The sequence below is a fragment of the Cervus elaphus genome, chromosome 5 (genome assembly GCF_910594005.1).
Source record: "Cervus elaphus chromosome 5, mCerEla1.1, whole genome shotgun sequence".
Classification (NCBI taxonomy): domain Eukaryota; kingdom Metazoa; phylum Chordata; class Mammalia; order Artiodactyla; family Cervidae; genus Cervus; species Cervus elaphus.
The window spans coordinates 87666547-87692648 of record NC_057819.1 but is presented as its reverse complement, the minus strand read 5'-3'; the positions used below and the strand labels follow the sequence as shown (position 1 = coordinate 87692648).

Below are 26102 nucleotides of genomic sequence, written 5' to 3'. Positions count from 1 at the left end.
GTGGGTAGCCTTTCCCTTCTCCAGGGGATTTTCCCAACCCAGGGATCGAATCCAGGTCTCCTGCACTGCAGGTGGATTCTTTGCCAGCTGAGCCACAGGGAAGCCCAAGAATACTGGAGTGAGTAGCCTATCCCGTCTCCAGCAGATCTTCCTGAGCCAGGAATTGAACCAGAGTCTCCTGCATTGCAGGCAGATTCTTTACTAACTGAGCTATCAGTTCAGCAGTATAAGATGAAATTTATCAGACCTGTTATGGTCAAGAGGCTCTTCCTACGAATCTTCTTGAAGATGAAGCATTTTTTGCTAAAACATCAGAGTACAGCAATAACAAATGTCTAAAGTATTTCAAAAAGGCACAAACGATCACAATGTGATGGATAAAGAAACTTGGTTACAAGAATTATGACTAATTATAATCTTAGCCCTTGAGAATCTTAATCTCTGGCAAAAAAAAAAAAAAAACAAACAAGAAGCAAGTAATCATGCACTTCCTGATTGGAAAACTTAATGTTTAGTCTTCCTCTCCTAAGCAAACAAAGGTAGGTAAACTTAGACTTGCCCAGTAATTAATACTTCAATATTTTATCCTGTTTGAAATGACTCATGAATTCTCTTCTTTCAACTTCATTTTCAAAGTCACCAAAATCTAGGGAGACTATTTTAGGTAGACATTCCCAAAATATAATTATTTCTACAGAGTTTACCTAAAAGCTTTTTTTCCCTTCTTTACCCTTAGAGGTCATGTAAGATTAAAGTTCCAGAGAGCCCAGATAGATTATTTACATCTCAGAGGCACAAGAGAAATACCAAATACTTCTTGAAAGATAGGTTTGCCAATGACAAAAGGCTCACACTGATACAATAGCAGAGCCATTAGAGGCCATTGCTCTCCAGATCTCTTGGTGGCCCCCCTTCAGCAAGGACAGACACCCCAGGATTACCCCTGCAACTTTCAGGCCCCACAGGCTCATGGGCAGTCCCTGCAGCTTTCCATTCCCCATCCTGTGTTTTCCAACATCTTGGCACGAGTGGGAGTTTCTTCGGTTTCTTGGTTGGCTCCACCAGTTTCTGGACTGCACCCTCAGGCCTACAAGGCCCGTGTTTGCCCAGCTTCAAGACTGAAGAAACAGGCTGGAGTCAGCAACAGAGAACCAATGGTTTAATGGATGGGGGAGTTTACAGGCCTGAAGCAAGTTTCTGGAGAGATACCCCACTGTGGGCAGTGGACAGTGGGCAGGACATGGTGGCAGGCTTTGCTCCAGAATTAGACTTTTAAAGAATTACTTTTGTAGACATTGCAACTCCAAGTCCAGGGAACTTACAAAACCAATTTTATTAGAAACAGCATTTACAAGGATAACTATTTGGTGCAGTGTTGTAACTGATTTAATGCAATCAGAAAGAAAGAACACTTTTTCCTTATTTTGCTGAAGTTAGAAGAGCCTACAGTTTCAAGTCAAGAGGATGAAATTCCATGTGCAAGCACAGACAGGAGAAAGAAAAAGTCACAACTTATAAGATGGGAGAAGGGGAGTAGAATAGGACTAGTAATAAGTGGAATATTAGTCATGTAATGTTTTAAATTTCCATTAGTTGTACAAATGTTTTGTGGTTATTTTTTAGACTAGAAACATTTTTCAAATGTTTTGTATGGACAGAAAAATAAGAAATGCATTGGCGTTATTAAGTAGCAGGGCTTCCCTGGTGGCTTAGATGGTGAAGAATCTGCCTGCAATGTGGGAGGCCTGGGTTCGATCCCTGGGTCAGAAGGATCCCCTGGAGAAGGGAATAGCTACCCACTCCAGTATTCTGGTCTGGAGAATTCCATGGTTAGAGGAGCCTGGTGAGCTGTAGTCCATGGGGTCACAAAGAGTCGGACATGACTGAGCAACTAACACTAACACTATTAAGTATGTGTTTTAGTTAGAAGAATAATTCTGTGGCTATGTTAGTCTGCTTAGGCTGTAAGAACAAAATGCCACAGACTGAGTGGCTTAAAGGACAGAAATTTATTTCACAAAGTTCTAGATGCTGGGAATCTAAGATCGTGGTGTCAGGAGGAGTTGTTTCATCTTGGAGCCTCTTGACTTGGAACTGGCCACCATCTCTCTCTGGGTTCACATGACCTCATGTTTGTGTGTGAACAGAGAAAGAGACAGAAAGAGCTCTTGCGTGTCTCTTATAAGCTCTCCAATCTTAGGAGATCAAGACCCCATCCTATGACCTCATTTAACCTTAATGACTTCCTTACAAATCTACAAATACATCCACACTAAATGTTAAGGGCTTCAATCTGTCAATTTTGGAAGGACACAAACATTCAGTCCTTAAGACTGGCCCACCAAAATATAAAAGTAAAGGGGGAAATTATAGTTCAAGAATATACTTGACTCAAAATTTAAGTTGATATGTTATAGAACATTAAGTAGAGCAGAGTTGAGAAGTTCCTCTGTAAAGACTGTATTTTTCCTAGTTCTATTTACTTAATGACCCGTGTGCACCTTTAGAAGCAGATTTTGGTCTCTAATGCTCTCAGTGAAAGAGAAAATGGCTCTAGTTTTGTTTTATATTGGCTTATAATTTCTTTGTAAAGTGACAATCAATGCTTACTATCATGATTAAAGCTTGATCTGGGATATTCTGAGGACAAAAAAAATGGAACTTACAATTTTAAAGGATTAAATACTTGTACAGTGCTCTATGTTCTGCCAAAAATTATTAAGACCCACTCAGTTGCTGTCTGAACTATCTTGGGAACCTCCCAAATCCTGGATCACTGCAACACAGAGAAATGTCAAGAATTCTGGAAATAAGAATTCTGCTTCTAATGTGGCCAAGTAGTCCTTACCAGACCACCCTTCTGCAGATTAACTATAGATCCTGGACAAATTTTTTTAAAAATACACTATGAGGGTCCAGACTTAGAAGAAACAACGGCCACTGGACGAATGTGTTGTTTTATGGCTTTTAGCCAAAGGGCAGGTCACAGTCTGGGCTGTGCAGGGTGATTAAAGTTTCTTTAGAAAATCACTATCATTCTGGTCGGAAGAATCAGAGTCAGAATTTGGGACAATAGCTGTCAGAAGTAGTGTGGGGAGGAATCCCTAAAAGGAGAGAGCCAGAGAGGGAAGTTCCAGATTCTGTATGTCAGCTCTGCCCAAATCTTTTCCATGAATGGAAAAGACAAGTTTCTTCCAATACCAGTCAGACTGCCACCCATGGATACTGACAGAGCAAATCGCCTCATCCCAAATCCCAAATCGCCTCATCCTCATCATTTTGGTTTGGAATTCTTCTTAAACATCACGCTGCCACAGAATATGTAGCTGTTGATTCGCTCTGGATGCCAGACAGACAAGAATGTTGTATAAGATAGCTGGCTCCATGGTGCTTGGATGGATCCCAAACACAATGTTCCTTTCCAGACCTGAGAATCTTCGGATACTATCGAACACAATGTGATCACCCCCCATGTCACTCGCATTGGTGAGACACATTATCCTTTTCTTCCTCATTGCTTTCAAGAGCTCCTGCTCGTATTTCTCCACATCTCTTGTGGTGCTGACAAGCACAGCAACATCCTTGGGAGAATAGCCCCTTTCAAAGAGAAGCTTGCATGTGTCTGCCACATGCGTCACTATTGCATTCAGAGTTAAGTTCTTCTTAATATTTAAGGTTCCCTGAACATCCCAAGCCCATTTAGCTTCAAGACACATCTTCAGGGGCTCATGAGGGATGTTACGTGGAGGATTTTTCCTGACCCTCTGCAATACACGTTGTAGGTATCCGGCTATTTGACCTGCATTGCGTACCACTCTGGTGAGCTCTTCCCTTGGATACTGGGCTGAGAGAGCAGGGAGGCCGATGCACTCCATGTGGCTGGTCTGAAAGTAGTCCAGAAAGATCCACAGAATTCTTGGGCAATCCGTGTCTCTCTGAGTTATGGTTTTCGCCTTTCTATACCAATCCCCATCTTCAGCGCGGAAATTCTGAGCTTCATCGATGATGATGTGTTGAATGTGTGTAAAGTCATATTTCATGAAGCTCTTCCGGGTCACTGCCTGGCAGATATCTTTGTCCCTGTGAAAATTAAAGAGATACATCCGGTTTTCCCTTGAGTCAGTAAAGGAGGAAAATGATCATACTCCTACAAACACGTGGAGAAGGAAATGGCAACCCACTCCAGGGTTCTTGCCTGGAGAATTCCAGGGAGACGGCAGCCCAAGGCTCCCCGGTCCCTGGGATTCTCTAGGCAAGAACCCTGGAGTGGGTTGCCATTTCCTTCTCCAATGCATGAAAGTGAAAAGTGAAAGTGAAGTCACTCAGTCGTGTCCGACTCCTAGCTACCCCATGGACTGCAGCCGACCAGGCTCCTCCATCCATGGGATTTTCCAGGCAAGAGTACTGGAGTGGGGTGCCATTGCCTTCTCTGCAACTTAGCAGCAGCTACAAACATGGTATTCTTGCCACAGATCATTTTGCCATCTTACTCTCAAGAAACAAGCTGATTCAGGTTGTCGGGGATGTGGAGTGAATTTAGACAGAACCTCATTTGCTGACAATAAGATCCAGCTGCTGGGACTTCCCTGGCCGTCCAATGATTAGAACTCGGCCCTTTTGGTGCAGTGGGCCTGGGTTCAATCCCATTAAGCGGTGTGGTACGGCCCAAAAAAAAAAAAAAAAAAAAGATCCAACTGCTTACCTGATAAAATTCTTCAAAGGCTCGTTCTCACAAGTGTAGAGAATTTCATTCGTCTTACAGTGAAATGTGTTCCTGATCTTCTCCATGATCTTTATGGCCATGATCGTCTTCCCTGAGCCAGGTAAGCCATGGATAAACAACTCTTTGCTCTTGCGCAGGTTTTTTGAGAAGATCTTATACTGCTTGGCTGTGAGCAGATTTAAAACCTCACAGCCGAGCTGGTCACTCAAGAGAGACCGGAAGCCAAGCAAGACGATCACAAGCGACTGCAGCAAAGCTTCCATTTGCTGAGTGTCTGCTAGGTGATAGGAACTGGGGTAATCAATCACAGAGCCTGAACCCGCCGAGGACTCTGCACTGCTCTCGGGACTCAGGTGGAGGACCTTGGTCGTGATACACAGATTTTCAGTGTAGCCTCCCATGTTCACCAACTTCTGCTTCAGCGTGAACGCCACGCGAGTGCAATAGGACTGCCCCTCTGCGTCTTGCTCCCTGAGGACGGTGTAGAGAATGGGAGGACTGTTCTGCGCTATCAGCAGAGCATCACAGATGACTCCTGGCTTCTCTTCCAAGTTCAGGTCCACAGCCCAGCTTGTAGAAAGGATTAAAATTCCCTGGGAGAATGGGTCTATTTGCCTATGTATTAATTCCTCCAAACCTTCATTCTGCAAGAACAGTTCCTTCTGGAGAGATTCAGGGGTGTATTTCAGACATCCTGGTGTCACTAGATATGGAAAAGATTATACATTTAATGGCAAAGGCCACATTTTTATGATTAATTGTAATTAATCAAAATTGCTAAATACTTATACTTAAATTGTAATGTTATTAATTATTATAAATTACATATTTTATATACATTCTTTTGCCAATATTATTATATTACAGTGAAGAAAAAGAAGCCTTGATAGTCTGGCACACTTCAGCTAAGCCTATGTGCTTATTATGTTTATGACCCTGGTAAATTTCTTAACCTAAGACTGTTCCCTCATCTGTAAAACGAACAGAAATCCATGTTTACAAAAATAGCACATCTCTTATGGTGAGAAATAAATGAAATGGCATAAAGTATGTGCTCATTGTAGCTGGTTGAGAAGTTATTCTTTCCCTTGCTACTCTTAAAGCACCTGAATCTCAAAATGCCCCTGAACAGTCCCCACTGATGGAAGGAGGAAGAACCCTTCCAAGAAGAAGGTGGTCATTAAATATCAGTGGAGAAGATGGAGCTATGAGAACTTTGCTAGAGGGAAACTCCATGCAGCCCTGCACTGGGAGATGCTGAGATCAGACTCTGAGATAACTCTCCTGAAGCATCACTCCCTTACAGATCTATGTAAGACTGCATCCATAACAAAGAGTCTTCCCTTTGACATGAGGGAGCAGGGATCAGTGTTGTGACATGAAAATAAACTTTGCCTTTTAGGGTTTTAAACTTATGTCAACGATCATTTGTTCCCAAGAGGTGGGGGGAGGAATGAAGAGACTGTTGTCGTTCTCTGGTGGTGGCATCAGATCACATGCTAGAAACTGGATCTGTAGTGTTGATTTCCAGTGAAATGACCCATATTGCATTGGTGGTTGTTTATTGTTCCTTGCCGTGGTACTTTCTCACTGGTATCAGATGTTTGCTTAACTTGGTTTTGCCTGTAACCCGGGTGGTGGTAAGTAGGAGATGGAATCTATGATGAGACACATCTGGATTTTGGAGATGTAAAAGGTGGGAGGAGGGCTTCCCTGGTGACTCCCAGTGGTAAAGAACCCTCCTGCCAATGCAGAAGACACGGGTTCAATCCCTGACTCAGGAAGATCCGATATGCTGCACAGCAGCTAAGCCCATGCATCACGACCGCTGAGCCTGTGCTCTAGAGGCTGGGAGCCACAGCTACTGAACCCATATGCCACAACCACAGAAGCCTGAGCACCTAGAGCCTTTGCTCCAGGATGAAAGAAGTGCCCACGATGAGAAGCCCATGCACTGCCACTAGAGAGTGGCCCTCACTAGCCACAACTAGAGAAAAGCCTGAGCAGCAGCAAGACCCATCACAGCCAAAAGTAAATAAATAAATATTTAAAAGATGGGGGAAACATGCATCTTTGGATGGACAGAAGATATAAGGATATGTTTAAACATGCAGCTTTAGAAACCAAACAGGAAGTATAAAATAAGAAGTATAAAATAAGAAAACACACCATTTGTTGATTATACCTGGGAGTTGACATGCATCTATGATTCTCACAATTTTGCAAGGCAGATATACTGACTGTTGTCTTTTTCGTATGAGTAAATAGGAACTCAAACAGGTCAAGTGCCTGGCCCAAGGTCACACCACTGGGAAGTGGCAGAGCCGTGGGCTGGACCCGGTACTGTCTCAGACACCAGACCCTCTCGTGGTCTCTACTGCACAGCCCTGCAAGCCACACAGACTACGCCTGCTGCTAAGTGGAGCATGTCACTAAAGCATTTGATGTTCATAGCACCTCCTTATCACCAAATAGCTCGTATTTTTAATTACATAATGGGATATGCTTCCCAAGGAAATTATGTGGAGACAATGTGTCCCTTTCATTTCTTTGATATTCTACTTGGCACTTAATCAATGATAGGGGCCAGACTAAATGTCAATAAAAGACCAACCACTTCATGTGCACCAGAGGAGTTACCACTCTCCATGTGACTTGGGGTCTCTGTGCCTTTGTGCAGGTGTGCCCTGAGACTCGAATGCCCTCCTCTACTTTTGAAAGTTAAAGTGGCTCAGTCGTGTCCAACTCTTTGCGACCCCATGGACTGTAGTGTCCATGGAATTCTCCAGGCCAGAATACTGGAGTGGGTAGCTGTTCCCTTCTCCATGGTTTCTTCCCAACCCAGGGATCGAACCCAGGTCTCCCATATTGCAGGCGGATTCCTTGGTTGGGGTGCTAGATCCCATATGGTACAACAAAGGTGGAAGATTCTGTGTGCCACAACTAAGACCTGGCTGGATCTTAGAAAAAGCAAGAGAATTCCAAAAAAACCTCTACTTTTGACATCTCAGTCCTTCCAGTCCTTCCAGAAGCCCCATGTTTGTTCTCTCCTCAGGGTTCTCACAGAACTTCATATCCATACTAAGCACTAATCTCACCATGGATCTAGGGAAATCTTTTGTGTTTGTGTATGTGTGTGAATGCGTTTTTTTTCATTTATGTTAGGGAGTCCCTGGTGGCCCAGTGGATAAGACTGGGCACTCCCAATGCAGGAGGCCCAGGTTCAATCCCTGGTTGGGGAACTAGATCCTGCAAGCATACCACAACTAAAAGTCCACATGCTGCAACCCAGTGCAGCCTAAATAAATAAAATTTTTTTTTTTTTTTTAGGGAAGGAGGAGAGGCATTTATTCCTTCATGGTCAAGCATAGCCCCACGCTGTTAATCCTCTTCATTTCTGGTTTTCCATGGATGGAAGGTGAGGGATGCCTGCAAATACCCCATGCTGTGGCCTCGACTGTATGTAGCCCGCCAGGCTCCTCTGTCCATGGGATTTTCCAGGCAAGAACACTGGAGTGGGTTGCCATTTCCTTAAATAAAATTTTTTTTAATGTATTAATTAATTTTTGGTTGCATTGAGTCTTCATTGCTGGGAACAGGTTTTTCTCTAGTTGCAGAGGCTACTCTCTAGCTGTGGTAGGCCGGCTTCTTATTTTGATGGCATCTCTGGTTGCAGAGCACAAGCTCTAGGCATACAGGCTTCAGCAGTCGTGGTGCATGGGGTCAGTTGCTCCGTGGCATGTGGAAGCTTCCCAGACAAGGGATCGAACCTAAGTCCTCTTTGTCAGCAGGTGGATTCTTAACCACTGTACCACCGGGGAAGTCCAATAAGTAAACATTTTAAGAGTATTCTAGAGTATAGTTGATTAACAACGTGTTAGTTTCAGGTGCACAGCAAAGTGATTCTTTTACACAAATATACACGTGTCTAGTGGCTATTCTTTTTCAAAACCTTCTCCTATTTAGGCCGTTACACAATATTAAGCAGAGTTCCCTGTGCTATACAGTAGATGAGCTAGGGAAATCGTTAAACACGGAGCCCTGAAGTATGTGGACTGATGCTTTTTCCAACTACAGGAAATCAGGTGAGGGCACCTAACAGTTTAGGACACCAGGATGGAGGTCGTTCGGGGCTGGCTGAATCTGATCCAGTACTCTCACCCCTGACTTTCTCTAGTACCCATCACGCCAGGCACAGACAAAACTCCAGAGAGTCATTACATTTCTTTCAAGAAACATTTATACTGTTTAATCTGAAGCTAAACTATTGTCGATCAATAGTGGATTTCCCTATCCACAGAATCTGGACTCCCGCTGCAAAACCGAAACTGAACTGATTATTTACCATGTTGAGAGTTTAGAATCTAATAATAGCAGACTCTGAAAAATGACAATTTGCCTTAAAAAATAGTTCTAACTAGGTAATACATCCCCATAGTCCAAATGCCAAAGCACTTCTACTCCTGTTTGCTCTTTTCCTCCCTCTTCAACTCCATCCTACTCCCCTAACACAGACTTTTTTTTTTTTTTTGCCAGTTCCTCACCTATTCTTCCAAAACTTCTTCGAGCAAATACAAGCAAATATTTCCCCCTTTTGTTCAGCCCTCACATCTTTTTGTCCAGCAATATGTGTGGGAGATCTTTCTATACAAGTGCCAAGAACTGCCTTATTTTTTTCCCACATTTGTCTAACATGCCATCTTATGGATGTGACACAAGTCCCTGTTGATGGATTCTTGTGTGTTTGCTCCAACTTTTTTAAAGTAAATATTTATTTACCTAGCTGTGTAGGGTCCTAGATGCAGCATGTGGGACCTTCCATTGCAAACCACGGATTCTCCAGTTGCTCCATGGCATGTGAAATCCCGGTTCCCCGACCAGAGATGGAACTTGCAACCCCAGTGCTACAAGGCAGGCTTTCAACCAGTGGACCGCTAAGGAAGTCCCTGCCTCAACTTGTTGCCATTACAAGAATATTACAATGTGTGCACGCTCATTCACTCGGTCCTCAGTCGTGTCTGACTCTCTGCGACCCTATGGACTGTAGTCTGCTGGGCTCCTCTGTCTATGGGATTTCCCAGGCAAGAATGCTGGAGTGTGTGGCCATTTCCTCCTACAGGGGATCTTCCCTACACAGGGATCAAACCACATCTTCTGCATTGGCCGGCAGATTCTTTACCACTGAGCCATCTGGGAAGCCCATTACAATGAGTAACCTTGTACATAGTCTTGGACATTTAGTGTGCACACAGGTATATATAAAGTATAAACTCCCAGGAACTCTCTGGAAGTCCAGTGATTTTAGACTCAGCACTCTCACTGCCGAGGGCCTGGATTGGATCCCTAGTCAGGGAACTAAGATCCCACAAGCCATGTGGTATGGCCAAAATAATAATAAATTTAAAAGTCCCAGCAGTGGGATTACTGGGTAAAAGGGTAAATGCATCTGTCCTTCCAATAGATATTGCCAAATTGTCCTCCATAGTTGTACCAATATGTATCCCTGCCAGTAATGAATGGGAAGACTTGCATAGTATCGCATACAAATGCCGAGAAATAGCAGTATAGCATACAAATGATAATATCAGATTTTTTTTACAATCCAGTAGATACAAATGATAGCTTGTTTAAATTTACATCTCTTATTTTGATTACGATTAGGAATCTTTCCAAATGTTTGAAAGCCATTTGAATTTTATGTGCTCTGAACTATGTTAGTTGATTTTTCTGTTAAGTTGTTCTTTATCCTCATCAACTTTTGGAAGCTCTTTATATATTAGAGACATTGGCCCTCTGTAATATCAGTTGCAAACATTTTTCCTAGTTGGTCAATGGCCCTTTGACTTTGTACCTAGTTGTTTTAGCCATGCACACTGCTTATTTTTAATGTAATCATGTATGTCAGTATACAGTCACGGCTTCTGGATTTTGAATCTTGAATGTTCTAATCCTCATGCCAAAAGCATAAAGCCATTTATGAATGTATTCTTCCAGAACACTTATGGCTTTGATTTTTTTAAATTCTTGATTGATTTAGAGCTTATGTTGGTATATAGTATCAATCATGCATCTTTTTAAAAATAAATTATCACCCAGTTATCCCAATGTCTCTTTATTGAAACATCCCCATTCTTCTCCCTTAGTTGAGAGACCAGTTCCATCACGAACTAAATTCTGATATGTGTTTGCATCTATTTTCAGATCTTCTATTCTGTACCCTTGATCTAATTATATGTCAATATAACTCTGTTTTTATTTGAGGCTTTATAATGATTTCATATCTGGAGTGCCCTTCTTTTTGCTCTTCTTTTTCAGATTTTTATTTCCTGGCTCTTCTTACTTATTTTTTCACTGGAACTTTAAGTTCCAATGAAGTTAAGTTAATCTCCAGATTAAGTTAATCTCTTGGGTTTTTTAAAATTGATACCTAAGTTTATAAAATAACTTAGAGAAAATTGACAACTTTCTTCCCTTCAAAAATATAACATGTGTTTCCATTTTATTTTTCTTCTGTGTCCTTCAATATTATTTAAAATTTTTCTCAGATTGGCTTATCTTAGATATTTTAACTTTTTGTTGCTATTGAAAATTGGGTATTTTCTTTGATTGTTTGTTATATTAGGAAACTGAATTTTTGTGATATTAATTCTGACTTCATATAATGCTATTAATACAACTATTGGTATTCAGTCCATATTCTTCTATTGTTTATAATAGGTTTTCATTGGATTCTCTTGAATATGGTCCTATGTTCTTCAGTTTTTGTCCCTCTAATTTCTTTCTCCTATCTAATGGCATTGGCTAATTAACACTGCACAAAAGTTGTAGTAGTGCACATAATGGTTTTGTCCCCAAATTTAATAGAATGCTTCTCATATCTCCCTATTAGCATAATGGTCTTTGGTGGATATTGATAGATATAGACATCAATACATAGATATAAATATAATGTTAAAGAAGTATCTATGGGCTCCTATTTTATTGTCTTCTAAAAATTAAAATGTATATTCATGCTTTTCAAATGCTTTTTCAGTATATAAGAGGACAATCATAAAATTTTCTGCATGAAGAAATGGTGGATTATAATTAGAAATTATGGATTATAATAATTACTCTCTTAATGTTGATCCATCCTTTCATTTCTGGAGTTCTGTGTTTGCATTTTCATTCATAAGGAAGATTAGTCTGAGTTTTCCTTTTGTATGCTGTCTCTGTCAAGTTTTACAATTACTGTTACTCCCATTTAAAATAACCTGGGAATCTTCCCTTTTTATATGACTCTGGAATAATTTGAATAGTGTTGAAACTGTCCTTCAAATGTTTGGTATGATTCCTGGAAAATTGATTTTTTTATACTAGAATAATAGGTTATCACTCTATGAGCATAAAGCCCAGTGTTTTGTTTTTAGATATAATTTATTCAATGTTAATAAGTTCTACTAAAATAGAATTTGTTGAATTTAAAAAATAATTATCAATGCTTATGTTTATTCTTAGATTTAGTACTGTTTATTGTGGACAATTATTAAAATATAAATTGATATGCAAATGAATGCAGAAAGCTCAATTAGGTAAGGTGAAAAAGAAATCTTAATTGGAACATCATTATCTATTAACTTAAAGGTCCTCGATAGACATTTCCACATACATAGGACGCTTCCCTGGTAGCTCAGTGGTAAAGAATCTGCCAGCCAATGCAAGAGACTCGGGTTCTATCCCTGGGTCAGGGAGATTCCCTGGAAGAGGAAATGACAACCCACTCTAGTATTCTTGCCTGGAGAATCCCATGGACAGAGGAGCCTGGCAGGCTACAGTCCATGGGGTGGCAAAAGAGTTGGACACGACTTAGCGACTAAATAACAACAAAAGGACATTTATGTATCAGATTCTAGTGCCAGATAAGCCATTAACTTACTGCATATATCTGATCAGGTGGTTTTTCCTCTCTAGAAGTATAGAAAGAGGACAGCAACGGAAAACCTAACATGTTGGGAGCAAGGAATGAGAACAGATGCTATCCTTGGTCCTGAAACATGATTTTGTGCTGTCCTAAACCTAGCTCAGAGGTAAAAGCATCTGCCCGCAATGCAAGGAGACCCCCCCACAATGGGTTCGATCCCTGGGTCGGGAAGATCCCCAGGAGAAGAAAATGGCAATCCACTCCAGCATTCTTGCCTGGAGAATCCCATGGACGGAGGAGCCTGGTGGGCTACAGTCCAGGGGGTTGCAAAGACTGGGACACGACTGAGCGACTTAACTTTCACTTTCAAACCCAAACATGCTGACTCATGTTGTAATTGATCTTCATTGTATTTGTTTTGTGTTCCATCTTGATATAAATCTTACATCTTCGTATTCATAACTGGCACTCCTCTGGTAAATTTGGTAGAGGTAATTTGCCCTTAGTTCGGTAATTTGCCCTTAGTTCAATGTATGCCTCTAATTCAACTAGATCAAAAGTGCCCAAAATGGATGAGGGTCAGAATACTGTGAGTAGCTTGAAAAAATGAACATTATAAGGTTCTATCTTCAGATATTTTAATTTATGAAGTCTGGAGTGTGGAGCCAGGTATCTGTACTTTTAAAAATAACCAGAAATACTGATGATCAGTCCTATTTAAGAACAAGACCAAAAGGTCTGTAAGGGCAATAATGTTCCTGGATTCTATATGTGATACTGCCTCAGTGAATGAGGTCAGTGAGGGTTCATTTCTAAACTACTTATCATCAATATGTTTATAGCACCATTACCTTGAACACATAGGTTTTGCAGAGTGTACTTTCAGGACTTTAAATAACAAACATAACAGTTTATCTCCCCCTCTACTAACACAGAAACTGGCTGGTGTGAAGTAGGCAAACCATTGTTGCTACCTGGAAATAAGCGTTGTTGGAGATCCTTCTTATGTTCCAGACCTTTCTTGGAGTACACTGGTCTGCTCTGAGGAGGGCTGTTAGACAGGCTCAGCTGAGATTCAAAGTCTTTGCACAGCTGCCTAAGATCTTAACAAAGAAAGGAAATTCATGTTATTCTGACATGTTAGTTCATCTCTTCACCACTGAAAAAGACTTTATGAGTGGGTATATTGTATGGCTGTCGAGGCATGATTTGAGACATAATAGCAAGAAAACACCCCATTCACCCTGTATGAACAAGTGCCTTTACTGCATATGAAAGTTGCCAAAACCATCATAAGAGAGATGTTATTTGGAAGTTTGAATGTGTTTCCATTCAATATAAGTCTCCACTCTCCATATCTGAATAGCATTTTGTTTTTATTTCTTCTATGGTACATAGAACATTCTTTTAGTACACTTATCTATGCATGTATCTATGGTGTAAATATTCCCATCATGGGCAATTTTAAGCTACCAATATGATGTCACTAAATGCAGAGTTGGGGAGACATGCATCATAACACATCATTTTAGAGCAATTCCATCATGCAGATACAATAGATGTAAATAACCTCACACGCATCATCTTAAAATGTAGTATTATATTGAATCAGTTCTAATGAGATGGATGAAACTGGAGCCCATTATACAGAGTGAAGTAAGCCAGCAAGATAAAGATCATTACAGCATACTAACACATATATATGGAATTTAGGAAGATGGTAATGATAACCTTATATGCAAAACAGAAAAAGAGACACAGATTTACAGAACAGACTTTTGGTCTCAGTGGAAGAAGGCGAGGGTGGGATGTTTCGAGAGAACAGCATGTATATCATCTATGGTGAAACAGATCACCGGCCCAGGTGGGATGCATGAGACAGGTTCTCGGGCCAGGTGCACTGGGAGGACCCAGGGGAATCGGGTGGGGCGGGAGGGGGGAGGGGGGATCGGGATGGGGAATACATGTAACTCCATGGCTGATTCATGTCAATGTATGACAAAACCCACTGCAATGTTGCGAAGTAATTAGCCTCCAACTAATAAAAATAATTGAAAAAAAAAAAAGAAGAAACAATCCAAATTAAACTTTATATTAAAGACAAGTGTCTCAAAAAAAAAAAAGTAGTATTATAAATAATTGTGTTTTTTATTTACTGCATTGGTTTTAAATATAATTTATGGAACTGTATAACTTGATTTTTGTTTGTATAACTTGATTTTTAATAATGACTGTTTAACAACTGGCTCACAACAATCCTGAAAATTTAATAAATCTCAATAAACAGCAAGAGTTAGTTCCAATACACCACTGCAAGGCAATCATCCCCAAACAATTTTCTTTTCATCTGATGTGGGCAATTGCCCATTATAAGACACTGGACTCAGGCTTGTCATCACCCAGCCAAATTTTCTCATGTTTGGAAAGTAGGATACTTGAAGGTTCAAAAAACACAGAGTTTAATGGATGTGAGAAGTTCAAAGTCATGGCAAATATGTTTAATTGGAGCTTCTGAAGAGGCAGAAAAGACAGGAAGGGAGTTTTTTTCCATCTTACCTGGATCTGTATCCATCATCATGCTTAGCCATTCCTCAGTTGTCAGGCTGCAAACCTCCTTATCCTTCACCATCCACGAACTGGGAACACCTGAGAACACTGCACCACAGAATCGCTTCACTCCGATCACACAAGCATAGCCATATAACTCTCCCTTGTCTAACACATCCAAGATTTTGACTGTGAAATCTATCTGGCATTGACATTGGCAAAAATGGACACAAGATAATTTTTGTATTGCTTCTTCTATTTTCTTTTTCAAAGAGTCACGGTCAACATTTTCTTTAGCACATCCCCGAACTTTCCTACTTTTATCATCCACACCAATAACAAGATAGCCTCCTTCAGTGTTTGCAAATGCAGGGATATACTCTAGAATCGTGTCTTTCGTATATTGTTCAATGTGTTTTGTAGCAAACTGCTTAAACTCTATGAATTGAGACTCGGGAAAAGGCATGACTTCACCATGTTCAAAATGGTCTTTTTGAAGAACACAGTAAGTAGGATCCACGTCATGGAGGTCTGGATGTATAACCTTGGAAATTTCACCAAAAGGCTCTTTCCCTGAGCTTTTTGCATTTGTTTTCTTGGTTTTCAGGAAACTGAATGCCTTTCCTGAATCCATGAGAAACACAGAAGTGCCAGATCTACAGTATAACGAAGAACTCAGGCTACAAATGCGGGGCTTAACAGAAATGTCTTCAGGGAAAGCGTCGGTGCTCCAAGACTTCACAAAAATGTAGTAACACTTCCCTTGTTGCTTTGTCTTGAAGAAAGCTTGCAGATTTGAAAACAGAATAAGTGTTCTCAAAGCTTCTTCTAAATCCAGTCCCATCTCCACGAGATTTTCATCGTTGTTTGCCATTTCCAGTTGAATCACTCCTCCTCCTGAGTTTAATAAAGCACATGCAGCCTGGATCACTTTCGCCTTCTCTTTCTCTCTCTGAACTTTCTGCAGCTTTTTTCTGTTACTTTCACCAAGAGTTACTTTTCCTACATTGATGACCAAGTCTGAATAAGACGATTTTATCGCCAAACGTGAATAATGTTTCTCCATGTTTATTCTGCAACTGAAACCATTAAAACACATATCTCATGTTGGTGAAGAAGTAGATTGCATAGTACACAAAAATGCATTTATTAATTTATTTAAAGTGTGTATAACGGAATCACTTTGTGAAGCATCTATACTTCAATAAAATAAAACTTTTTAAAAGTTTACACTGAGCTGAAAAAAAAAAGTGACAGAGAATGGGAGATGAGAAGTGGTGAGAGGAGACCTGAGAGTTAGAAAAGGGCTTACAACAATAGAAAGCCGAAGAAGCATTTTAAGGAAGGGAGTGACATGAGCACACAGACATTGTAAAAGACCCATTACTGATGAACAGATCCATAATTGCCAAGGGTTATGGGGAGGGAAGGGGTAACTACAAGGGATAACACAGTGGAGTTGGTTGGGGTGATGAAACTGTTCTGTATCCTGATTGTGGTTGTAATTATATGAATCCATGTGCTAGAAGTCATAGAACTGCACACTGAAAAAGTAAATCTTATTGCATGATTAATTTTTAAGAGCAGAGGGCACATTATTTACAGATGGAGAACTAATTAGAGAGGAGTAAACCAGTAGGGACGGTTTTGCAGGAACCTGAGTGACAGATGATGCTGGCCTGTGCCACAGTAGGTAGGGGCCGTGGGAATGAAGAAGTGTGAATGTTTCCGAGAGACATTTAGAAAATATTGATAAAAATTAAAACGGCTCTGTATTGACCAGCTAGAGATCAGGAGAAAGGATTAGAATTTAGTAACTGGATTTTTGGCTTGGGCAATTGAATGGTTAGCAGTACCACTTATTGGTAACAAAAAAAAAAAAATTCAATGATTATTGAAGATGGGTGATTGATAAATGGAGATTCACTCTCCTTGCCTTCTCTCCACCTCTGTGTATATTTGAAAAGTGTCTAAATAAGTTTATAATTGATTTCATCTATTAACTGGGTGGTGGACAAACTGGTGTTCACTATATTGTTCTCTATTTTTTTCCTGTAAATTTGAAATTACTCATGACATAAAAAAGAAAACTTTTACCTCCGAAAATTTTTAAAGGAGAGTAGGGCATATGAATTTGGAGTAACAAAGTGGTTGAACTTTTGGACTGTGCATTCTAACAAAACAAAGATGGCCAGGGCAGAGGGTGGATCTGAGAAATGAGGGAAAAGAAGGATAATGGATTCTAAGACTTTATGATGCCAAAAAACTTGTATTTGGGAGTGATTGAGCAAATCAACAAAACTCAACAGTACCATAGTGAGGAGAGAGCGCTTAAGACCCAGGGTTGTGCTGCAACCTAGACAGTATTTTTTTTTTTTTATTCTTTTCTTTGATTATATACTGAAGCATACATTGAAATATTTCATTTCTTAATTTTTTTAGCACAGGAAACATCTAATGGGCTCTCACCAAGGGCACACTAACCGCTGTGAAAGACACAAAGAATATGACTATTGGAGATTTATGGTTTAGGGTCCATCAGATTACCATGATGTGGTTTAAATGGTATGTGGTGAAAAATTCATAGCCCTAAATGTATGTCACAGTAAGAGAGAGAATTTAAATAAAATGATTTCCATCAACATTTAAAGAATTTAGGGAAAAAACCAGGTCACAAAAGAACACAAAAGAACAGGAATAACAACAGATGGACGGGCAGAAGAAAGTTGGAAAATTAAAAAGCAATTATTTGATTAATTAACAAGATTGAGAGTTTTTTTTTATTTGTTTTGCTTTTTGTTTGTTTGATTTTTGTTTTTTAGATAAGCCATTAGCATCTTATTTATTTTACATTTTATTGAAGTATAGTTGACTTACAATGTTGTGTAAGTTTCAGGTGTACATCAAAGTGACTCACTTATACATATACAGATATCATTCTTTTCCAGATTCTTTCCCTACATAGAGTATTACAGAACATTGAGTAGAGTTCCCTGTGCTAAACAGCAGGTCCTTGTCAATTATCTATTTTATATATAGTAGTGTGTGTATGTTAATCCCAAGCTCCTAGCATCTTTATTACTTAAGAGCTCTGAACAATTATTAGAAGGCCATGTCATTCACAATCTTACTCATTTACCTGATATGTTCCTTGTGATATATTTTATATTTATAAATATCTTATTCTGTATTTTATAACCTTTAAGGTGTTCTTGTCAGGTTATTTATACAAAATGCCACTGGAGACATTTGGACTTCAAAGTTTTGATGTTTATTCATATGGATATTTGCTCTCAAGTATTGTGTTTGCATGTGTGCTCATCGTGTCCAACTCTTTGTGACCCCATGGACTGCAGCCAGGCTCCTCTGTCCATGGAATTTTCCAGGCAAGAATACTGGAGTGGGTTGCCATGTCCTACTCCAGGGGGTCTTCCAAGCCCGGGGATTGAACCCGTGACTCCTGCATTGGCAGGTGGATTCGTCACCACTGAGCCACCTGGGAAGCATACTATTATCAGCAACTGATATCAGTGACTGATATCATATCAGCAACTGCCTTCTATTATCTAGTCAGCCTGGAACATTTTATATGGCAGAGAAAGCTTCAGAACTCCTAATATTTTCTTCTCCCTTTAAGACCTAAAAGAAAATCAATAAAGGGAAATGTCTGGTAGATTTCTTTTTCAATAGGCAGAAAAGCAAAATTGGTTTGGTTTAAAAATTGAGAGCTCTGATAAATCAATAACAGAATAAAAGTATCAGGGCAGTTATAACAAGGAAAAATTTTAAGTGCCTGGCTCCATTGTGTTTACTGGAGAGCTTTTTTAAACTTCAAAATCATATAATTTCTACATTATTACATATAAAGTGTTTGACACATGAAAAACTATGGCCTGCTACAAAATTCAGTATTGTCATATATTTCATGAACATTATGACACTCAGTAATTCTTTCACCTGTTTTTCCTTTATGTCTTATGACCTTAATAATATTACAGATTTTTTTTTAACAGATTGTAAGCGTCAGATGAAGAGTTTTGCATTCTGCTTTTATCATTAACACTTCTGTAAACCTTTGAAGTCATTATATTTCTAATTATATGCCTTAAAGACAATAAAACTTTTCACCAAGTACATACAATATTAATGAACTGGACATTTCTTGATCGTTAACATTTCTCTTGTTCACAATTCTTAATAATAAGCAATACTGCATTTACTTAACAGCTGTTTAGTGGACATCTATTATTTGCCAATCACTGTGCTAAATCCAGAGTAGACAATGGTGAACAAAACAAACACGGTCCCTGCTCTCAAGATGCTCATTGTTTAGTGAAGCTCACTGTTAAATAAACGATAGTTCAGAATGCCAGGGATGCTTAGATTGGAAACTGTCCTCATATGGCAGTTGGAAGGGGGATGGGTTCTGAGAAGGCTTTCTAGAAAAAGTAATATTCTGAATTAAGATCTGAAGAGTGTAAATGAGGTGAGGAGTTAATTAGGTGAAGAAGGGTAGAAAAAACTTTCCAGAAGGAAGTAGGAAGGAATATGTCAGGTTCAAAGGACGGACTGTCTGAAACACTGAGATGGAGGGATGGAGAGGGAGGAAATGAGGCTGGAAAGGGGATCAAGAGTCACCTGTACATTGGCTGGCAGGCCCCTTTAAGGATTCAGTCTTTATCCTGAAGGTAATGGGAAGCCATTGGAGGATTTTTAGCAGGAAGGCATAGCATCAGATGTACTCTGTACCCTGTGTGTATGTGTGTGTGTGTATGTGTGTGTGTGTGTATACTTTTTTTTTTACAAAGTTCCTTCTAGCTTCAGTGTGGAGAATGGATTGGAAGAGACTAGAGTAGTTGTGGAAGAGAACTTTGCGGATGCTATTTCCATAGTCCAATGAGAAAAGATGGTGGTGTGTACTAGTGACTGTGGATATGAAGAGAAATAAACAGTTGAGAGATATTTAGAAATAAATTGAAGGACATGGTATTTGATGGAAACTCAAGTCCATTATTTGAACTGTTTTTCTTCCTCCCTAACCCAATAGATAGAAACCCAAACTAGCCACTCACTGCGAGTTTATGACAAATTGCTTCTCAACCTAGATTAAAACAGGGAGCAACATGCAAAAACCTCTACACAGATGTTTTTAGCAGCTTTATTCGTAACTTCCCAAACTTGGAAGCAGTCAATATCCTTCAGCATGTGAGTGAATAAATAAACTGTGGTACACCCAGACAGTGGTATATTATCTGTGCTAAAAAGAAATGAGCCATCAAGTCAGGAAAGACAAAAAGGAAATATAAATGCATATTACAAAGTGACAGAAGACCATGTGAAAGGACATACTGTATGATTTTAATTACACGACATTCTGGAAAAGGCAAAACTGTGGAGACAGTGAAAAGATCAGTGGTTGTCAGGAGTTGTGGGAAGGGAAGGATAAATAGGTAGAGAACAGAGGATTTTGAGGCAGTGGGAATACTCTGTTTAACAGTGCAGTTGTGGAGGCATGTCATGTCATTACACATTTGTCCAAACCGTAGAATGTACACCAAGAGTGAACCATAAAGTAAGCTATGGACTTTGAGTGATCACGATCTTTCAATGTAAGTTCATCAATTGTAACAAATGTACCACTGTGTTGCCGGTGGGTATGGTGGGGGGTGGGTGTTGATGATAGGAGGGTAATGCCAATGTAGGGGCAAGGGATATATGGGAAATCTCTGTACTTTCCTCTCTATTTTGCTGTGAGTCATGGATTTCCATGGAAGTTCAGTGGTGGTTAAGACTCCATGCTTCCAATACCCAAAAGAGTTGAATACCTGTCCTCAAAAACCTGCACATGAATGTTCATAGTAGCTTGGCTCATGATTACAAAAATTTGGAAGCAACCAAGATGTTTTTCAACTGATGAATGGATAAACCATGTATGTAAGGAGATAAGAACAGTCTTTTTTTTTTTTAAGCATTATTTGTAACACCAAGTTTTGGAAATAGCCTATCAATAATAGAATAAGGAAATAATGGTAATATTTACTGAAAGGAATGCTGTGAACCACTTTAAGAGAATAAACTGAAACACACACAATGACATAGATATGAGAAACAAAATACAGAGTTTAAAAAATCAAGTTGCAGAAATATACACATAAAATTATACCATTTAAACAAGCTAAAAATGCACGCATCACAGTGCTACATATTATTCCTGGATGTCTGTGCTTGTGTAAAACTGCGTTAAAAATATTAAAAAGATATACAGTAAACTCAGAATGTTGGTTGCTTCTGAGATAAGAAGAGAAAAATGAAGAGAGAGGAGAGAGAAGGCAAAGAGAACTTCAAATTTATCTACAATATTTTAGTTACTCGATTTTTTAAAAGCTTGAAATGACTATGGCAAGACACCAACACTTGTCTATTTGAGGTAATGGGGTAACAAAAATTGTGGATAGCAGAACAGTTTTTTATATTTGTTCTTTAAGTTCCCTAGGAGCTCAGAGGGTAAGGAATCTGCCTGTAAAGCAAGAGACCTGGGTTTGATCAGGTCAGGAAGATCCCCTGGAGAAGGGAATGACAACCGACTCCAGTATTCTTGCCTGGAAAGTCCCATGAACAGAGGAGCCTGGCGGGCTATAGCCCTGGGGTCGCAAAGACATGACTGAGCGACCAGCACTTTCATACTTGAAGTTTATTATGTGTGTGCTGTGCTCAGTCGTGTCCAACTCTGTGTGACCCTGTGGAATGTAGCCCGCCAGGCTCCTCTGTCCATGGGATTTCCCAGGCAAGAACACTGGAATAGGGAAGTCCAAGAATACTGGAGTGGGTAGCCTATCCCTGCTCCAGCGGATTTTCCCAACCCAGGCATCGAACCGGGGTCTCCTGCATTGCAGGCGGATTCTTTACCAACTGAGCCACCAGGGAAGCCCGTTTGGCAACTGCGGGGGCAGGGCGGTGGGGGGAGGGACAAACTTACCCAGGTGCGCTGCTTAGAACTTTGCAGGATCCTTGTTGTTCCCAGTTTGAAAGGCGAGCTGATAAACGCTAGGCGAGCTGGCACATCCAGCCAATGGTGACGACGCCGCCTCCCCCCCTCGAAACTTTGCGAGTGAAGAGCCCGGGCTTTAAACACGTGAGTGTCTTAGTGGTGGCGGGAGATTTCTCCTTCTGGGCCTGCTTATCTGTACTTTCGAAGATACTATGCACGATAGGCCTAAAAGAACGAAGCTCACTTAAAACGAAACTGGCGAGGTCCTCTTTCTGCTCCCGGTCGCGGTTCTTCCGGGCTCGGGATCCCCATCCGCCCGCGGCCGTTCCCGCCTGTTAGCGCGGCAGCCAATCAGCTTGTCAGGCAGTGTCCCCCCACGCGCCGGGAGCCACCCTGAGCGTTTGCTCGACTGTCCTTTCTTTGGCTCATCACAGCCGAAGGGGTATCAGGTTTTCTACTCGGGACTCTCTCCAGCTCTACTCGCCTCGTTCCAGCCGCACCGCTGTCCCCTGGACTTAAAGCCCAGTCGCCGCTGGGGACCGGGTAAGAGCCGTCTGTGCACCTAAACGAGGATGGCGCGAAGATCCGGAGGCAGATTCGGGCACATTCCCCGAGGAGCACCTCAGGGCCATTTGGGATGATCGGTCCGGAGCCGGCTCCATTTGGTTTCTCTCAAAGGGGTACGATTTTCTTGATACTTTTCTTAGGCCCGCTTTTTTATGGTAATTATGGTAATAGATGTTTCTGCAGCTCAGCCGGTCTAAGACCGGAACCTGCAGACGCTGAAACTCTCGGAAGCCGCGTTTTAAAACCGTGAAAGAGAGAGATGAAGGAGGAGAGGGAGGGAAGAAGGGAGGGAGGTCGGAATGCCTAAGGAACCCCCGAGTTAATGGCTTCTCCTACCATCAGCTGCAGACTGAACCTTCGGAGGATTCCAACCCCAACCTTCAAGTCAGTTGAAAATGAATGGAACAACATATCCCCTGTCCGGATTCCGGGCTCTCAGGATCTGTGAGTCTGGTTATTTTATGCAGCTGAGTTTTGGGATCATTTGTTATGCACCTTAGTAACGAACAATAGTATGTGTGTTCTTCTCAGGCTTCTTTCCCTAGTTTTCTAAGTTTTTCCAACGTTTGCTATTTTCAGACTTTTTTTTTTTCTTTTTTCATTTGCCCTACAAGTATCTGTAGATCAGTTTGGAGACAATGACATCTCTATGAGATTACAGCTTCTGTAATCTGTAATCTATAATCCCCAACTTTCTCTCCCTACGCTCTTTAAGGCACTTCCCAGTCCAAGCAGGGGAAGATGTCCAGCCCTGACCTGACACATGATATATCCTATACTTAATTACATTTTCTTCAATGTCTCACAATAAAGTTATATACAATTTCCCCAAAGGACCTCGCACCTGTTGTCAGATAGTCCTATGTCCCTAATTTTTGAGGCAGTTTTAGATAGTATCTTCAAAAAATAATTTTGGGGGACATCCCTGGCGGCACCGCGGCTAAGAATCCGCCTGCCAGTGCAGGGGACAATCCTTGGTCCGGGAAGATCCCACATGCCACAGAGCAGCTAAGCCTTTGGGCCACAACTGCAGAGCCTGCGCTGTAGTCAGGGAGTTGCAACTACTGAGCCGGCTTGCCTAGAGCCCCGAGCTCTGCCACTAGAGAAGCTACCGCAATGAGAAGACTGTGCATCCAACGAAGAGTAGCCCCTTACTTGCCTCAACTACAGAAAAACCTGTGTGCAACAACAAAGACCCAGCACAGTCAAAAATAAATTGAAATTTTTTTCCGTTTGATAATATAAGTACAATTACTTTGCACACATAGATTTCTGCAACCAGAAAATGGACACACTTCCTTATTATTCTAATGATTTTTCTGCACTTTTTAAAAAACATAGGCTCCCCTCATGGCTCAGTGGTAAAGAATCCACCTTGCAAGGCAATGGACACAGGTTCAATCCATGGTCTGGGAAGATCCCACATGCCTCAAAGCAGCTAAGCCCACACGCCACAACTACTGAGCCTGTATTCCAGAGCCCCTGAGCCGCAACTACTGAAGCCCGTGGATTGTGGAGCCCCTGTTCCACAACAAGAGAAGCCACCGCAACAAGAAGCCCTCGGCACTGCAATGAGAGAGTAACCCCCGCTCACCAAAACTAGAGAAAGTCCATGCAGCCATAAAGACCCAGTACAGCCAAAAATAACTAAATAAAACATAGTCGATCAGGGAATTCCCTGGAGATCCAGTGGTAAGGACTCAGTGGTTTCATTTATTGCAAAGGCCCAGGTTCAATCCCTAGTTCGGAAACTAAGACCCTGCAAGTCAAGCAACTCGGCTAAAACATCAAAAGACCCCAGAAAACAACAGTCAGTCATATCACCTTCTTTTCAGTACCCATTTTCTATTTTTCCTGCTCAACTGGATTAGCTAGAACCTCTTGGGAGGCAGTGAATAAGTGTTGATAGTAGGCACTCTTCCTGTGTTCACTGTCTTAAGGGGATATCTCAGTAGTTTCTCAGCATGAAAACTATTTGCTGTGTGTTTTCTCATAAACTCCTTTTATCACTTCCCAAAAGTTTGGTCATAGTTCTAATTTGCTCAGAGGCTTTATCACGGATGAGTATCCAAATTTATTAGAAGCCTTCTCATCTATTCAGCTGATCATATGATTTTTCTCATTTGATCTTCTAATCTGTCAAGTTACAAACTGATTGATTTTCTAGTGCTAAAATGAACATTAAATTCCTCATTTAGATACAGTGCTGTGTGTCAATTATATCTCAGTAAAACTAGAAGAAAAAAATAAACTAATTCCTGATTCAAATCACCTTGGCCATGATGTATTATCATTTTTAGATATTGTTGGATTTGGTTTGCTAAAATTTTATTTAGAATTTTTTTCATCTAGACATTGAGGGATGATGATCTGCAATTTTCCTCTCATATTTTACTTGCCCAATTGATTATCAAGGTTATGCTAGCTAGTGTTCGTAACAGCAATATGTACAATAGCCAAGAGGTAGAAGTAACGTAAGTATCCATCGATGGATGGATAAAGAAAATGTGGCATATATATGTATATAAATGAATACTACTCACCCATCTTTCAAAAAGGATGAAATAATACCATTTGCAGCAACATGGATGGACCTAGAGATTATCATATTAAGTGAAGTAAGTCAGACAGAGAAAGACAAATACATGATATCACTTATATGTGGAATTTAAAAAGTTAATACATGTAAACTTGTCTACAAAACAGAAACAGGCTGATAGACATAGAAAGCAATGTTACAGTTTCCAAAGAGGAAATGGGTAGGAGAGGGATAAATTAGGAGTTGGAGATTAATTACACACTTCTATATATAAAGGGGCTTCCCTGATAGCTCAGTTGGTAAAGAATCCGCCTGCAATGCAGGAGACTCCAGTTCGATTCTTGGGTTGGGAAGATTTGCTGGAGAAGGGATAGGCTATGCACTCCAGTATTCTGGCCTAGAGAATTCCATGGACTGTATAGTCCATGGGGTCGCAAAGAGTGGGACACGACTAAGAGACTTTCACTTTCACTTTCTATATCTAAAATAGATAAACAACCTGGACCTACTGTATAAGCACAAGAAACTATATTCAATATATATAATAGAAAAGAATATGAAAAATATATATATATATATATATGCATCTTCAGTATTCTTCCCTGGAGAATCCCCATGGACAGAGGAGCCTGGAGAACTACAGTCCATGGGGTCACAAAGAGTCCAAAGAGGAAATGGGTAGGAAAGGGATAAAATAGAAGTTGGGGATTAATTTCACATCCCTATATATAAAATAGATAAACAACACGACCGAGCGACTAAGCACAGCACAGCATGAATATACATATATAACTGAATCAATTTGCTGTGCAGAAAAACTAGTACAACATTGTAAACC

General features: G+C 40.5%; 1 protein-coding gene across 1 annotated transcript; it reads right to left on the bottom strand.

Moving 5' to 3' along the window:
* Positions 1–1314: 1314 nt before the first annotated feature.
* SLFN11 (schlafen family member 11) lies at positions 1315–22546 on the bottom strand. Its single transcript, XM_043903027.1, has 5 exons — positions 22147–22546; positions 15180–16249; positions 13598–13726; positions 4703–5426; positions 1315–4080 (listed from the first exon to the last, which is right to left on the bottom strand). The coding sequence occupies exons 2-5, from the start codon at positions 16234–16236 to the stop codon at positions 3297–3299; spliced, it is 2694 nt and encodes an 897-aa protein (XP_043758962.1). The 5' UTR covers positions 16237–16249; positions 22147–22546; the 3' UTR covers positions 1315–3296.
* Positions 22547–26102: the final 3556 nt, after the last annotated feature.

Excerpts from the sequence above, each read along its gene's own strand:
- SLFN11 (XM_043903027.1), bottom strand. The coding sequence starts at position 16,236 with ATGGAGAAACATTATTCACGTTTGGCGATAAAATCGTCTTATTCAGAC. Across the intron at positions 13,727-15,179 it reads GATGATGGATACAGATCCAG|ATCTTAGGCAGCTGTGCAAA; the intron begins GTAAGATGGAAA and ends TTCTTTGTTAAG. Across the intron at positions 5,427-13,597 it reads CCAACAACGCTTATTTCCAG|TGACACCAGGATGTCTGAAA; the intron begins GTAGCAACAATG and ends TTCCATATCTAG.